Below are 15,165 nucleotides of genomic sequence, written 5' to 3'. Positions count from 1 at the left end.
ACGATACAACAAAAAAAACAGAGAATGGCAAAAAACAGAAAACGGACGATATTAGTTTTAAATGTGTAGATTTTAAATAAACGAGACAAAAAAACAGTAGTATACTCGTATAAATTAATGAATTATTACATTAATGACTGCATCTTATGTTCAAAACAACTATAATATCCAACACTAATGCATATATATATATATCATGTCTCATTATAAGGTTTATGACATAATTTAATATCAACCAATGCCAATTATAAACTCATACACCACCCATGTCCAAGTTTTATTGAGCAATGTGGCTTGATTGTGATGTTGTTCATTGTAGTCAACATAGTCAACACACTCTTTGAGTAATGTATGTTCAATTTGAGTTATGAGTCATCACTTTATAAACATTTTCCTGCAAATGTATCAGTTTGTATATCGATTTCAAGGTCTATACATTGATATTGGCTTGAAGGTGATATCATGAAAAAAAATAGGTCATTGAGTTAGCTTCAAGTTGCGAAAAAACCAGGTGGATCAGATTTTGGAATAAAAAATATATGGTCAATTAAGTAGATATTATGTTCAACAAGTTAAGTCTTAAAAAACGTTAAAATAGGGAAATATGTTTAAACGCGTTTTAAACATGTTTAAAACGAAAATGCTTGCCATTTGCTTTTTTTAAGTGTCTTTGAGAAGCATATGGAAAAATGTGTTTTAAACGGTAAAAAACGATAACGTATTTAAAACGGAGTTTTAACTACATTTTTGCTAACCGATTCATCATAAGTTTTACGTTGTACACATGCTATATATCATTAAATTATCATTTTTTACCAAAAGAAAAAGAGAAGTCATCGGTACTCCCTATATACATTTGTGCCTTTGTGCTCATAAATGCCTTCATTGTTCTTGCACACGCCCATCTAAGTGTAATAATGGCCATCACTGAAGGAATCCCTCCTTCAGCATGGCTTGAGGAAAACTTGATCCTATAATTGATTGGGGAAAAGGCTAGGTACATTGCCAGCACATCGTAAGCTAGCACTCAATATTGTATCTATCTCCCTCTTTAATTATTCTTCCCCTTTTAAAATGAGCTCTACCCATCCCGCACCCCATTTATGTCATCCACTAACTTACCACACGCATATGGTGTTTCTATCCCTCTATTTATTTTAGATATAAGGTTTTGCAAGCAAGCAACATAGGACTGTATTTGCTTGCAGAACCGTATATCAACGAGGAGTGAAAAAACCATTTCATATGAGGATGAGAAAGAGAGAGTGCTAGTATACCTCTGTAGTTGACTCAGAGAGTCTTTTCCCTTTATTTACTCTAATGATGGAACATATATGCAAAGTTTTGAATAGCCTGAAAGCCATCATATTAATCAAAATTTATATGATCATATTTCCACATTGGTACATTTGATTTTGTAACCATTTATCATTACCTATATCATTCTACGTATTAACTCAAATTGAGCTGAAATTGTGGATAGGAATGGCACATGGTTCTATTTGCCCCACTTCTTCTTTCTATCAATATCATTAAAGTGTGTGAAATATGGAGTTAACGGGGAGGGGGATGGAGCCCTCACATGCCATGGGTCCACTCGTGACATCTTATGGAGGCAAATTAGAACTATTGTGAAGTCACACGCTTAAGTGATTAGGATTGCCCATCGTATATACGGAACAATATAACTGAAGTAAGCCACCAAAATGTAACATGTGGGACCATATGATTAAAGTAAGTCATCAAAATGTACATGTGGCATATTCTTCAGAATATCTTATAATAATGCCCAATCATCTTTTTCAAGATAGGAAATTTGTTTTCTTTGGGAAAGTTATGCAACTGCCATGTAGGCAAGGTTTTAAGGCTCAAAACTAAGCATGATCGTCATTGATTTTGATTCAAATCAGATTGAAAATAAGTCTAAAATCGGTTTGGATTTGATTAAAAATCTAGAAAATGAAGTAAGGAAGAAGTGCAGTTGGTGAGCAACAAACTCAGTACGAGCCGTCAATTCAAGCATGCTTTTAGTGAAAGTTAAATGATTCTCATTCAACCCCCAGTATAACCCGATTTATGCAATTGTGGGGTCAGTATGGACATGCAGGACTAAGGCTTGGATATCCATCGTTAGTCAAAAAAAAAAAAAGTTAAGAAAGAAACAATATTATTATAGATATTTAGATTTTTTAAATTCAAAAGTCATGTAGATCTAGCTACAAGCCACAACAGATGTGTTTCTTTTATTTATTTTGGTCATTTTACTGATTAAAAGAATGAAAAATGATAACAAAAAAATATTAATGATTGATTTTAAATTAATTGTGGGAAGTGACATTAATTGGAACCAGGGTTGGCCAATTCTTTAAACCATCAATGTGTATGCTTTGCCGTGGTTATATATCTCTCTTGCTTAATTTATTAAAATAAATGTCAATTGGTTATCCTCTTAGTTGGTAAGGCTGCTGCTATTTTCATTTATTAAATTAGTAAACTATAAGAAAAATATCTCAATCAGTAATGCTTGTTGAATAACTTCCATGTAGTGGCTTGATTGGGTTTAAAATTTATTGAGCATTGAGAATGGATTGATAATAGGGATTTGGTTTTTCTCCTTGGCGTCTATAGCTTAGGTCATGTCCATATTTACTTGAACGAACGATGCATGGTGAGGTGATGATCTAACGGTTCTTGGAGCCTCGTTCTCTGAGTTTTTGTTAGTGCTTCATTTTTTTGTCTTTCTTAAATTGTTCCATCATCGCTTCACCATGTGTTGCTATCCCAAATAGTTGTGGGTCAACTTTAACGATGAGTGCTAAAGACAGGAGCAGGATCATTGATAATAACCCTAAGAGACTTTTTCTGTACCTGAAATCAGACTAGACCAAACCCTTTTACAGACCAGTTACAAACGAATAACAAAAAGGCCGATAAGAAACGGGACAAAGACCGAAGCCGAACACCATTACAACAGTTTGGGTTTGGATTGACCAAAAACAGTTAAACCCGATCGAACCAACCAATTGACACCACAGATTACTCCTTGATCTTTAGATCCGAATCTCATTAGTTACAATCCAAATATCATGTAACGATAAGATCCCAAATCACGTCCGTCGGAATAGGATCTATTTGAAGGGTATTTATGTTTTGTTTCTTTTAGGACCACGAATGGTCAAACGTTAGATCCAGCAATTCAAGCGGGTTATGTTTCTCTTGACCGATGAAAGGGATCGTGTGAAGGCGTCTGGAAGTGGTTTCTTCTTCAGGAAAACCTATCGCTTTTGCGGCAATTCTCATTTTAATTCTAAAAAATAGATTCTCTTGGATTACTCTGAAACCCTCTGAGGTTCGAACGATTTCCTCTGGAGTTCAGGTCACTTTGTCGCAAACTAGCCTAACCTCTGGTTTCTGTGCTCCAAGGGAAGGATTTTATCTTATACAGGTAAGAAATAATTTTCGTAGATCTGAAGGTGGCATAAGCCACTGTTTGTTTATGTTTTTTCGATTCTGTAGATGTTTAAATTTCAATTTGGTGGTTATTTGCGCTTCAGTTTGTTTATTGGATTCCGATCCTTATAAACTTCAATGTTAGATCTATACCTTCTTATCGCTATCCAAGATTATTGGTTAGAACTTTCTTAGGTAAGTAATTTCCATGCTTTAACCTCTTAATTTGCTTTTCATTTTCAATTCTATGAATTTTCAAATATGAAGTTGGGAAACGATCACTGGGTATGGTATTGTCATTTGTGAAGGGCTGAGCATGGTCCATTAGAAATGTCAGGCTGAACTAGTGTTCCCAATGGGGAATGCTGGGATAGGGGAGGTTTCGGTGTCATTGGAACCGGGGGATCGGTTGTGTGCTGAAGGATTGAAGTGTTCAGTTAAGGAAGCATTAAATCAAACTGTTTAGAAACGGTATGTAGAGGGCGTTATAACATATGGGATCACATTAGATGGGTTGACCCTGAATCTAACTAGCCATTACTAAAGTGGTCGAGGTAGTTATTTTATGGTACGTTTCTCACCTTTTAACTTCTAGCGGTTCGGTAGTTGAATCTATCCCCCCCTGGGTTGGATGGCCAACAGAAAATAAATTTGTAAAATGATAGTCAAAACTCTATTTGACTGTCATTTTACAAATTTATGCACATCGAATCTGAAAAAAAGTGTGAGTTCATTTGCAAGCTGGTTCTGGGGAAAATCTTGAGACTTCTTTAGCATCGATGTGAATTGTTGCAAAAAGAATGAAATACATCTGCATTTATAGTTCGTTTCTCTAGTTGCCCCATAAAAATCCCTCTGTTTCTATCTTTTGTCCAACCCAACAGATTTCAAGGGATTAAGCCTGATACAAGATAAGCATGCAAGCATAACAGAGGCTTTTGCTGGAAACATACGAGTCCCTCAATTCATAAGGCTCAACTAGTCTGCCCCTAAAACATCAAAATGGTAGTACCAAACTGAACTACGTCAAGCAAGAATAGATGCTATGCATTTCTGTCCACTTTCTTGCATATGGCACTCTGTTATCAATTGCACACACGCTCTTTTTGAAATGGTTGATTGTGAATAGTATATCAAGCACAAGACATCCATAAAATAATTTAACTATAGGGGTTAGGTTTTTCCAAATTCTTAATAAGGTGGTCATATATTTGCTTGGGCACAATGTATGGGGATATTGACCGTAGTAAAAAGGGTGTACCGAGTAGGGTCCCGCCACTGTAGGGTCTAGGGAGGGTCATAACGTATGCAACTTTACTCCCGTTTCGCGGAAAGGCTGCTTCCCGATTCAAACCCATGACCACTAAGGTCGCAATGGAGCAACCTTACCATTGTGCCAAGGCCCACCCTCTGGAATATTGGCCATAGTAATTTATTCAAACGTATTCGTTGTTATTGAACCATAGTAATAGAAGAATGCTATTTACCGACCTTTCTATGTTGAATCAGAGCCTATGGTTTCCAAATTCAATAGGGATTTATTGTTGGAAGGGAAATGGGTTTAAAACTGGTGCTCTGTAGATGTAATGGTCTGACTTCCGCTATGCAGGAAGCCTGGAAAGAAACAATCTGTTTCGGAGAAATATTTTAGTGAATTACAGCTGGTGTTATCATAAATTTTCACCAATAACCTTTGTGAATACAATGCATCGGATTCTTTGAAATTAAAATTTGACCATTTTTATTCATGATACATGCAAAACAATCTGAAAATATACTTAGCCTAGTGATAATTTTTTTTTTTTTAAAGTTATAACAATTCAGATTGTAAATCATGTAAATAAGGCTACATCCAAGGATTCTAATAGTTAATGGGGATTTGATTTGTGATGCTTGACATTTGTATGATATGGATACCTTTTCTTATTCTTCTTGTGATTTTCATTTTCTCTTCTTTGTTCTCCTGGCTTTCTATTGATTTTGCAATCTATTAATTTTGCAACAGTAGGTCCCACATGATTGGTTCTCTATGTGACTGGTGCTAATACCATTTGATTCTTGATGATAGAATGGATGCAGCATCTGCTGATTCATCACCTTCACCTCCCGTTAAAGCTCCTGATGCTCCACCTACTGCCCCTACTGGACAAGATACCGCACGTGATGCCCCTTCCCTTCTATCTGCTTCTGGTGTATCATCATGGGCTAGAAGTCTCAAAATTCCACAACCTTCGACAGCTGGGCAAGAGGACTCAAATGCTGGGAAGTCACCATTTTCACGATTCACCAGTGGTTTTGGATTGCGCTCGTCTCCTAAATCTCCTTCACCAGATGAGAGTGATGATGGTGCCTCAACAACTGCACAGCCTGGGGTTTTTGGATCATTCACGAAAGGGTTAGTTGACTCATCTAAGAGTGCTGTGAAGGCTGTTCAGGTCAAGGCTCGACACATGGTCTCTCAAAACAAACGGAGATATCAGGTACCTATCACTATAAGCGTTACTACTACTTTTTTTTTTTTTATTATTTATTTATTTGCATGCTAGGAAGTATGTGGTGATTAAAATTTTCCTTCCATTTTCAGTTCCATCATCACTAACTTTGTGTAAATTTTCAGTCCCTTTATTGATAGTGTAATTATTAATATATGTGAATGGTGAAAGTGCTTCCTAGTTTCACATTTTGCTCATCTGTTATTTTTAGAAGCATCTTCTATTTTAATGGAATGAACCACTTTGGTCTGTCTGGTGGATGCTTTGCCTTCATTTTGTTAGCACTAAAATGAACTTCTGGTGTAAAGTAAATCACATTATGATCTCATTTTATTAAGTTATGTTTTTTAAATTTTGCTACATGGTGCACTTGCAACAATGATGTATGGAGCTGAATGTTGGGCACTGGGCAGTGAAGAAACAACATGTAGATTACCTTAGTGTTTCTGAGATGAGGATGTTGAGATGGATGAGTGGTAAAATGAGAAAGGATAAAATAAGGAATGAACAAATTAGAGCTAATTTAGGAGTAGATCCGATACATGATAAGCTGCAAGAAAGTCGTTTGATGTGACATGGACATGTGAAGCGGAGGCCTTTGAATGCTTCAGTATGGAGGTGATTTGATTCAGATTGAAGGAGCTAAAAGAGTCAGAGGTAGGTTTAAAATGATTTTAGGAGAATTAAGGAAAGCCATGCATAGCTTAGGACTAGTAACAAGTACGGCTTTGTTGAGTTGAATATGTTAGTGGTAGAGATGGTGAGGGATAAGGGTTTTGTCGTCCTTTACAATTCTTAAACATGTTTGCTCTGAATTGAGTAGACAATGGCTGGTGGATCACTTTATCAACTTTAATGGACTGGAGATTCCTTGGGTTGGTGAATTGTACCTTTGGTTATCACTTATCAGCTTCAATAAATTTGTATGCCTGCTGCTAGGTTGTGTTCATGTTGACCCAGGGGGAGAGCATAGCAGCTATGCATGGTTAATTGGGAATCTGTAATGGCAATCTTTTTTTTTTTTTTGATGAATAATAATATTAATCCAAGAAAGAAAGAACAAAGAATATATAAAAAGGGGGAGGAGAAAGAGAGAAAAAAGGGGGGAAGAGGGGACAAAGCAAAAAAGTACCTCTGGTCTATCTCTCCTTTTTGTTTTTTATTTTTAAATTATCTATCTGAATCCTGTGTAGACAAAAGGCACTGCCACAAGTTGCGGATGAAGTTTATTTCTTCTATAAATGTCCCTTAAAATTTAAATTTATAAATACCTAAGTACTGTTGGGAAATGTTAAAACTTAGGACATTGATGGTGTATAGCAGTTCACAGGCACATTGATGGTGTACTTTTCATTTTGCTTTCATATTATCTATAGATGATGATCTTATGGATAAAAGGTACTATTGAATCATGTTTCAAGCGAGTTTCTTGAGTTAATTTCATGGTTTTGTTGAAATATCAAATGTTACCAATTTTCCATTTCCACCTGTTGCTTATGCAACTGTTGTTACCTTCAGTAATATCATGTTCTTGCATGATTCAAGGTTTTAAATTCTTGTGTTCATCACAAGAGAACTCTGCTAAAGTAAAATAGCCTTTCCCATGTGATGATGCATTTTGCTTCTTCTGGTATATGGTTATAGGTCTTCTCTTTTCCATTTTTTCTTGTTCTATGCCACTTTCCAACATGTCCAGCATTACTAACCTTGATTCTTATTCCCCATATCCAGGAAGGAGGATTTGATTTAGATATGACTTACATCACTGAGAATATTATTGCTATGGGTTTTCCCGCTGGCGATATGAGCTCTGGGTTTTTTGGATATTTTGAGGTAAACAATTTAGATGGTTTTCATTTCATGTTTAATAGCCTATGTTTTATTACTTAAACTGTTTTCTGACCACGTGAGAAATGTAATGCAGGGGTTCTACAGAAACCACATGGAAGAAGTGATCAAGTTTTTTGAGAGTCACCACAAGGTGATCATACAATTACTGCTTTTTGGTGGAGGATGACATGGCACGATAATGCAAAAGTTGTAATCCTTAGGAGTCCCAGTTTGGCTTTAGTTTTTAGAATCATAGGTCTTCCGTTATGCCCACCAGCCATCCCCGTGGGTAGGGGTGACAGGGAGTTAGTTTGCTTAATTCTTTCTTCTGCTTGCAGGGGGTTATACCATCTGCAGCCTGGATTAAGAGACTGTTTGGGCAAACAGATCTGATGTTGGATCAGACTATTTATCCAACACCTGAATTGTGTGAAACTACTATAACAAGAAGGGAAGGAGTTTTCTTAAAAATTCAGGAAATTCTGAGACAAATTTATGTGATTAGAATGTTGGATTTATTGGTCAGGGAATGGAGAAGATAGGAGTGTAATTTGGACAATTGGATAATGTTTAAGGTTTGGTTTAATTAACCCTAGCTGGGTAATAGTGAAATTAGAAATTATGTAACAGAAATAGAAATTATTTAGGTAATTAGGGTAGTTGAGCTTTAATGGTGAAACAAGACCAAAGGAGAATGTGAAATAAAAGGGTTCAATTAGTTTTGATGGGACTTCTCCAGGTTTTTGATGGTTTATGGGATTTTTCCCACCTGTTGCTCTTAATTCTGATGCCGAGCCAAGCCATCCAAGCTGAAGTTCCTTCAGATGCCATTGATCTCATGTGAAAGTGAGATTGTTTCTTAAACTTGTCATTTGTGTGAATGGAATTTCATGCTCCATTGGGCAATTTTATCTGGGAATCCATTTCTTTCTCCTGTACTATGGGTGATATCTTGCTAACCAACCTTATCCATGCAGGGAAAATACAAAGTATACAATCTGTGTTCAGAGAGGCTGTATGATGCATCATTGTTTGAGGGGAAGGTACGTTGTTTCAATATTTTGTCATATTCTTTGATCCCCACATCCCTTAAAAAAAAAAAAAAAAAAGAACACAGAAAGGGCAAGGAAAAAAATGTCTTATGAGCTGTAAGACCAACATGGTTTTAAAAGATGGACGGATGCCGAACCGTATCCGTATCAGCTGTGCCCATACCTGCCTGGTCATGTATTGGTGGAATGGTTTTTATTCGGGGTAAATATGTCCAGAAAGCGAATTTTTTATTCGAAAACTGAGGGCAAAACTGTCCGATATGTTACCATTACTGATACCTTGATTTAAAATCATGAGACCAACGAACATCAGAAAGGACAAAAATGGGAAACACATTAAGTTTTTATTTTTTATTTTTTGAAGGGGGGGTTATGTTACCATTACCGATACCTTGATTTAAAATCATGAGACCAATGAACGTCAGAAAGGACAAAAACGGGAAACACATTAATTTTTTTTTTTTTTTGGAAGGTGGGGTCTTTCTGCTGTATGTCGGTGTTTCAGGAAATTGTCATTGATTCATTGTGCTAAGTTATAACTCATTACTCATAACCTCTTGGTCTTCTTCCCCTTTTTCCCAATAATTAAGTATGAACTTTTGCTTAATTTAAGCTTAAATGCTGATGGTTCCTGTGATATCTATTTTGCCCCTTCTGCAATGAATATCAGTTCAAATGCCCAAAATAGCCTTTGTCACTCTATTTTCAATAGGAGAGGGTTCCCCACGCTGCTAGTGTGGGGGAGGAATCTGCACGCCACACCAATGGGAGTCCTGAAAAAGGTTTCATTCACATGGGACCTACATTTTCAGAGTATGTGAGAGAAAATAATAATAAAAAATTCACGAGAGGGGAACTGCACACTAGCGGAGTGGCAGCCTTTTTTCCTTTTTCAATATACTAGTCTGTTATGTTCTACTCTAGAAGAATATCGTCTGAATGAGGACTGGTAAAGTTTTCCTTTCAATCATATTGGGATATATTTCAAATTTCAGAATCCAAGGAAACCTACTTTCAGCTATCTTGCGAGGTTTTGATTTATAGTTGATTGAATAGGTGACTAAATGATATATAAGGGGAAAGGCTCTCTGAGCCTAAGGTGTACACTGCTCCTCCTTACATGGATTATTATATTATTTTTTTAAAAGAAAGAGAAATAATTATTAAAATAATCAGTGTAGAGTACCCTGCTTGCATAGAGAATCCTCTCCCTTGAGATAAAAGTGTTCACTCAGTCAGCACTGATGGGCTTGTTACTCGGGTGAAGAATTGTACACTTGAGGAATTCAGAGCCTACAAAATCCTCAAGAAGGTAATGTAGTGTTTGGATCTAGAGTTATTTTATGGTGTGAACTTCACACCAGTATGTTTAATGTTGAGGATTTGACCAAGGTTCCCAATTTCGGTTTCAACCCTAGTCGAAACTGAAAGGTTTACCAAAAAAAAAATCTGACTGAGCTATATATATGGGGGAGGGTTTCCTATAAGGGCAGTGTAAGACAGGTTCTGCACGCTGCGCCAATGAGGGGTTGGAAAATGGCATCTTCCATATGGGATCCACATGGTCAGAATAGGACAGAGACTTTCTGTGTGAGCCCCACTGTTTTTTATGTGAAAATATGATTATGTATGCGTATATATATACATATTCTCTTAGATCCTAAAAATATGACAAATAATATCTTGTATTGCTGTTCTCAAATCTAAGAAAAGTTTGACATTCTGGACTTGGGAGGTTTCTCTCTTTGTTGATCAGATTACAATTAGAATGTTACTTTAAAGTTTTTTTTTTTACTTCTGTATTTGACATGTTCTATACGTTTCCAGGTTGCATGTTTTCCATTTAATGATCACAACTGCCCCCCAATTCAACTCATAATATCATTTTGTCAAAGTGCATACTCATGGTTGAAAGAAGACATTGAGAATGTAGTTGTTGTGCACTGCAAGGCTGGTATGGCGAGAACTGGATTAATGATTTCTAGCCTTCTTCTATACCTGAAGGTGAGTTGTGACTGGTTGCCCCCTCTAGTAGAAGTGGGGGTTAATTGATTTAGAAGATTTTGTTACTTAAGTTTGTGCTGCTGTTGTTTTCATGACCATAGTATTATATTATTTGCATCTCCCTGCAGTTCTTCCCTACAGCTGAGGAGTCTATTGACTACTACAACCAGAAAAGATGTTTGGATGGGAAGGGGCTAGTTCTTCCAAGTCAGATTGTCAGTCTATATTTGCTATGCAGAAATGATTATTTCATGGATGTATATCATTTGTGCCCATCTAATAAATATTTTAAATTTCTGTTTTTCATAGAGGTATGTCAAATATTTTGAGCGTGTTTTAACATACTTCAACGGAGAAAATCAACCTGGACGTAGGTATGAACGTAAATTCCCTCTCAAACATCTCTTTTTTTTTGGGGGGGGGGTGGTGGGGGCTTTTTCACATGATTATTGATGTTACCTTTTTTGCAGGTGCATGCTCAGGGGATTTCGGCTTCACAGATGTCCTTATTGGATTAGGCCGTCAATAACTGTCTCTGATCATAATGGTATGCTCTTGACGTGCTTACTGGCCTTGTTTTCTTCTCAAGGACTTAATGCTATTAACTGATGCCATGGAGGTTCTTTTTCTTCTCTTTTGTCCTGGTAGACCCATTGTAACGAGGGATCCAACTTTAACTGCTCTGAGTTTATGCTGTGATGTGTGATCCTGAAGCAAGTTTTTATAGTGACGAAAAAGAAGGAAAATACCTATTATCTATAGAAATACTGGCACTAGTGCAACTAGGGCTTTACATGGACCGAATACAGCCCGGGTATAACTATGTCCAGTAAATTGGCCTATGTTTTAACCTCTTTTTTGGTCTCCTTTATTTACAAATCTTTTTACTTATTTATCCTTCACCTTAAAATCTTTCTCCACAAATACCTCTTCTGTTATTTTAAATGTCGTCTATAAAACCTGATATTACATATTAGACCATGTATATATCACATATATTTATCATACATGTATATTATATAATAAATATAAACTGATTGGATATAATCAAATCGAATATGGCTTTACCAAGAGTCCAATATTAATCGGTAAGGGTGTCAATCCTGGACCAGGACTGAACACCAAATTCCGAAACTGACTGTATAAACCTGAAACCAATCGACCATTTAATAAGTGGGGTTGGTTTTGGTTCTGGCTTTTGAAGAAGTGCAGGTAATCAGTTGGTCCAGTCTTGGACTGGTTAGACCGACGGCTCCCGACCAAATAACTGATACGAATTAGTTGGTGCCATCTTGTAGAACTGGTTAAGTTAGTTTAGTGGTTCTTATTTCTTGTTTTCAGAAGATTATTAACATATTGATACATTTGTGATACACAGGTTAGCAATTTTTACTTTTGAATTTGCGAAATCAATTATATGTTTTAACTGGCCAAAACCGACTAGAACCACTTGACCCGAACCTAATAAAGAACCAGGACGAAAACCAATTATTTAATGGTTCTGGTCCTAAGACTTGGGGACTGAAAATTTATCAGTTGGTTCTGGTCTTGACCTCTGAAGGCCAGAATGATTAGGAAGAGAACCGGTTAACCAGACCGGACTTATTTACACCCTATTAAATATTACGGATCGGATCCTAATCGGATAGGATATCTGTGTATCCATATCCTGGATAAATGGGCCGAATCTGAATACAGATCTGGAGAATATCCAGTTAATTTACATCCCTAGGTGCAATGTCTGGCCAGATATCTAGCTGAGAAATTTCAATCCAATCCAGCCTGACCCAAAAATTTTAAGCACAAAATGTGTATACTGGAGGAGTGGAAGACTGTACTTGAAAACTGACATAGGTAGCAGATTGTAGCACAAACTTGATCATCATACTTGGGGCTTGGCATGGGCCTGGCTGAACTTGGGCCAGGATTTCTCTACACTTGCCTGTTCCATAGGCTGAACTCCTAGCTCAAGCCTGGAATATATCAGCATGGCCTCAGGCAGGTTCAGGTTTTATGGGCCCAATTTGTAACCCTGATTATTGGTACTACATCAGCATGCATTCGTTCTTCCAATTTGTATTTCTTTTCTTTCCCTCTTTCGTCAACATGGACAGACAAATGGATGTTGATGGCTATCTTATCATGCTATTGGAGTTTCATGAATTCGTCATGCTTAATATTTTCTGCCTACAGGCTGGGTTTGAATCTCTATGATTGATTTTGTTTTGTTCCCCCTCCCGGGAAACCCTTAATGTGCATATAAATTTGGCAATGAACTGTGATGTTCTCGTTGGACAGGAATTCTCTTCTCTACAAAGAAGCATCCAAGAACAAAGGATTTGATGGTAAACTTCTGACCTATTTATGTATTAAAAATGAAAAGAAACCTAACCTCTTAAAATTTTCTTATTCATTTCCAGTTTGTAAATTTTATCACAATTCCAACATGTATTCTTTACACTTTCTTTTTGCCTTTTCTTTTTTGCAGCCAGAAGATTTCTGGTTTAGTGCACCAAAGAAAGGGATCATGGTCTTTGCGTTGCCAGGGGAGCCTGGTCTTACTGAAGTAGCTGGAGACTTCAAAATCCATTTTCATGATCGCCAAGGAGATTTCTACTGGTCTGTACACTGTCCATTTTTTGTATTGGTTTTCTTTAAACTTCAGTAACAATCAGCAATTGTTAGTTTTCATCCAGATTTTTCAGGAGTTCTCGTGATTCATGGGAAGCAGAATTCATCTTTTCATTTACTTTCGTAACTGCTTCTGATTTACCATGGATTTAGTTGAAAAGAATATATTTTGTTAGTGGGATACTGTGGTGTGGTCCACTAGTCATAGTCAACGAAAAAGAAAAAAAATTCTATTATGAAATAATTGAACATTTGTACCTCTGTTTAGGTCTGCTCATAAATTCCTAGTAAAAGGATGCTGTTTGTTTCTCAATGAATTATAAACATTGGTATCCTATTTTAGGGCTTCTCTTACTAGCATCTGGATTTCTAGGAGACTTCCATATGCTTGTTTTAGTGGATTACAAGCATTATCTTGTGTGCTTTTCCTGAATGGAAACTAACATGCATGCCTGGTTCCTTTCTGATTTTCAGTTGGTTGAATACGACAATGACAGAAAACAGAAAAATCTTGACCACTTCCGATCTTGATGGATTTGACAAGGTAACTAACTCTTTTCTTATGAGTTGTTAAATTGTCAAAAAAACCATGTTTTAAGGCTTGCAGATTCACAGTAGACTGGCCAAGTGGAGTAGGGAAGAAAATTTGTTGTTTTGGGACACACCCTTGGGCCTTTTTCTGTGGTCCTGTTATCGATGCTTGTGGCGTTTAATAAGGTTGTGATATGCACTGTGCAGAGGAAACTTCCTTCCCCGGGATTCCAGGTTGAGGTTGTGATGATCGACTATGATGGCACAATCCCAACAAGGCCCAAACCTGAAACTACCAACAAGCCACCTGATGGAAGCTCAGGAACCGTTCCTGCCACAGCAGATGGGGGTGCTGCAACTCCTGACCCGAGTAAAGGTTCTGGAAGCCAAGATAAAGATGATGTTTTCTCAGACAGTGAGGCAGAAGACAGTGGGTCTTCCAAACACAGACGAAATCAAGCAATTTCTGGGGCGGGAGGACATGCTACTACTATTGGTGGGGGTCTTGAAACTGGGACTACTGCAGAACAAATTGCAGCTGTGACACATGGAACTGAACAAGTTTCATTGAGAAGCGAGGAAACCATGCAAGTCACATCTGCTAGCAAGTTGAATACTGATGGTAGTGGTGGAGTTGCTTCAGGTCTTGATGTGTCAAAAATTGATTCGAGTGACTTCAAGGCTATTGCTGCAGATGCTTCTGTTTTTACTTTTGGAGATGAAGATGACTATGAAAGTGAGTGAACCAGGGGCAGTATTATTGGTTTAAGTGTGAGTTTGATATGTACATAGATGTTCTTCATGTACACTCTCCTTAATTTTCCGCCTGATTGAGTAATGGAGCATGCTACTTGGAAAACCAAGAGCTGTTATATTCATTTTACCAAGGTGCTCATAATTGATTATTTTTGGTTAGTTCTGTGATTTGTCAATTATGTCCACTTTTTCCATTTGGAGTAAGATTTTTCTTCTTTTACCAGAAGAAGAAAATAATGGGGTTCATTACTCCTGAACAAAGAGAAAAAAAAATTATGGCAAAATCTTTTTAAAGCTAAGAGCCTGAGACCACTTCTATTAAATGCAGCAAGAGGATTCTCATGAATAAGCCCCAAGATCTTCATTTGCAACGGTAGTTAAATGAGAAAACCAATCATATGTTATGGTGTGCTAACGCC

The 15,165-nt window shown here is 37.0% G+C and overlaps 1 protein-coding gene across 1 annotated transcript; it reads left to right on the top strand.

Annotated features, from left to right (window-relative positions):
- The first annotated feature begins 3,177 nt into the window (after nt 1–3,177).
- On the top strand, nt 3,178–14,905 carry LOC122074464 (phosphatidylinositol 3,4,5-trisphosphate 3-phosphatase and protein-tyrosine-phosphatase PTEN2A-like). The gene is made up of 13 exons (XM_042639283.1): nt 3,178–3,445; nt 5,519–5,930; nt 7,674–7,775; nt 7,867–7,923; nt 8,750–8,815; nt 10,652–10,828; nt 10,957–11,043; nt 11,138–11,202; nt 11,299–11,375; nt 13,127–13,173; nt 13,317–13,447; nt 13,934–14,003; nt 14,198–14,905. The coding sequence occupies exons 2-13, from the start codon at nt 5,520–5,522 to the stop codon at nt 14,732–14,734; spliced, it is 1,827 nt and encodes a 608-aa protein (XP_042495217.1). The 5' UTR covers nt 3,178–3,445; nt 5,519; the 3' UTR covers nt 14,735–14,905.
- The last annotated feature ends 260 nt before the right edge of the window (nt 14,906–15,165 follow it).

The sequence above is a fragment of the Macadamia integrifolia genome, chromosome 3 (genome assembly GCF_013358625.1).
Source record: "Macadamia integrifolia cultivar HAES 741 chromosome 3, SCU_Mint_v3, whole genome shotgun sequence".
In the NCBI taxonomy this organism is placed as follows: Eukaryota; Viridiplantae; Streptophyta; class Magnoliopsida; order Proteales; family Proteaceae; genus Macadamia; species Macadamia integrifolia.
The sequence above is the reverse complement of the archived record's forward strand: the minus strand, read 5'-3'. Positions and strand labels throughout refer to the sequence as shown.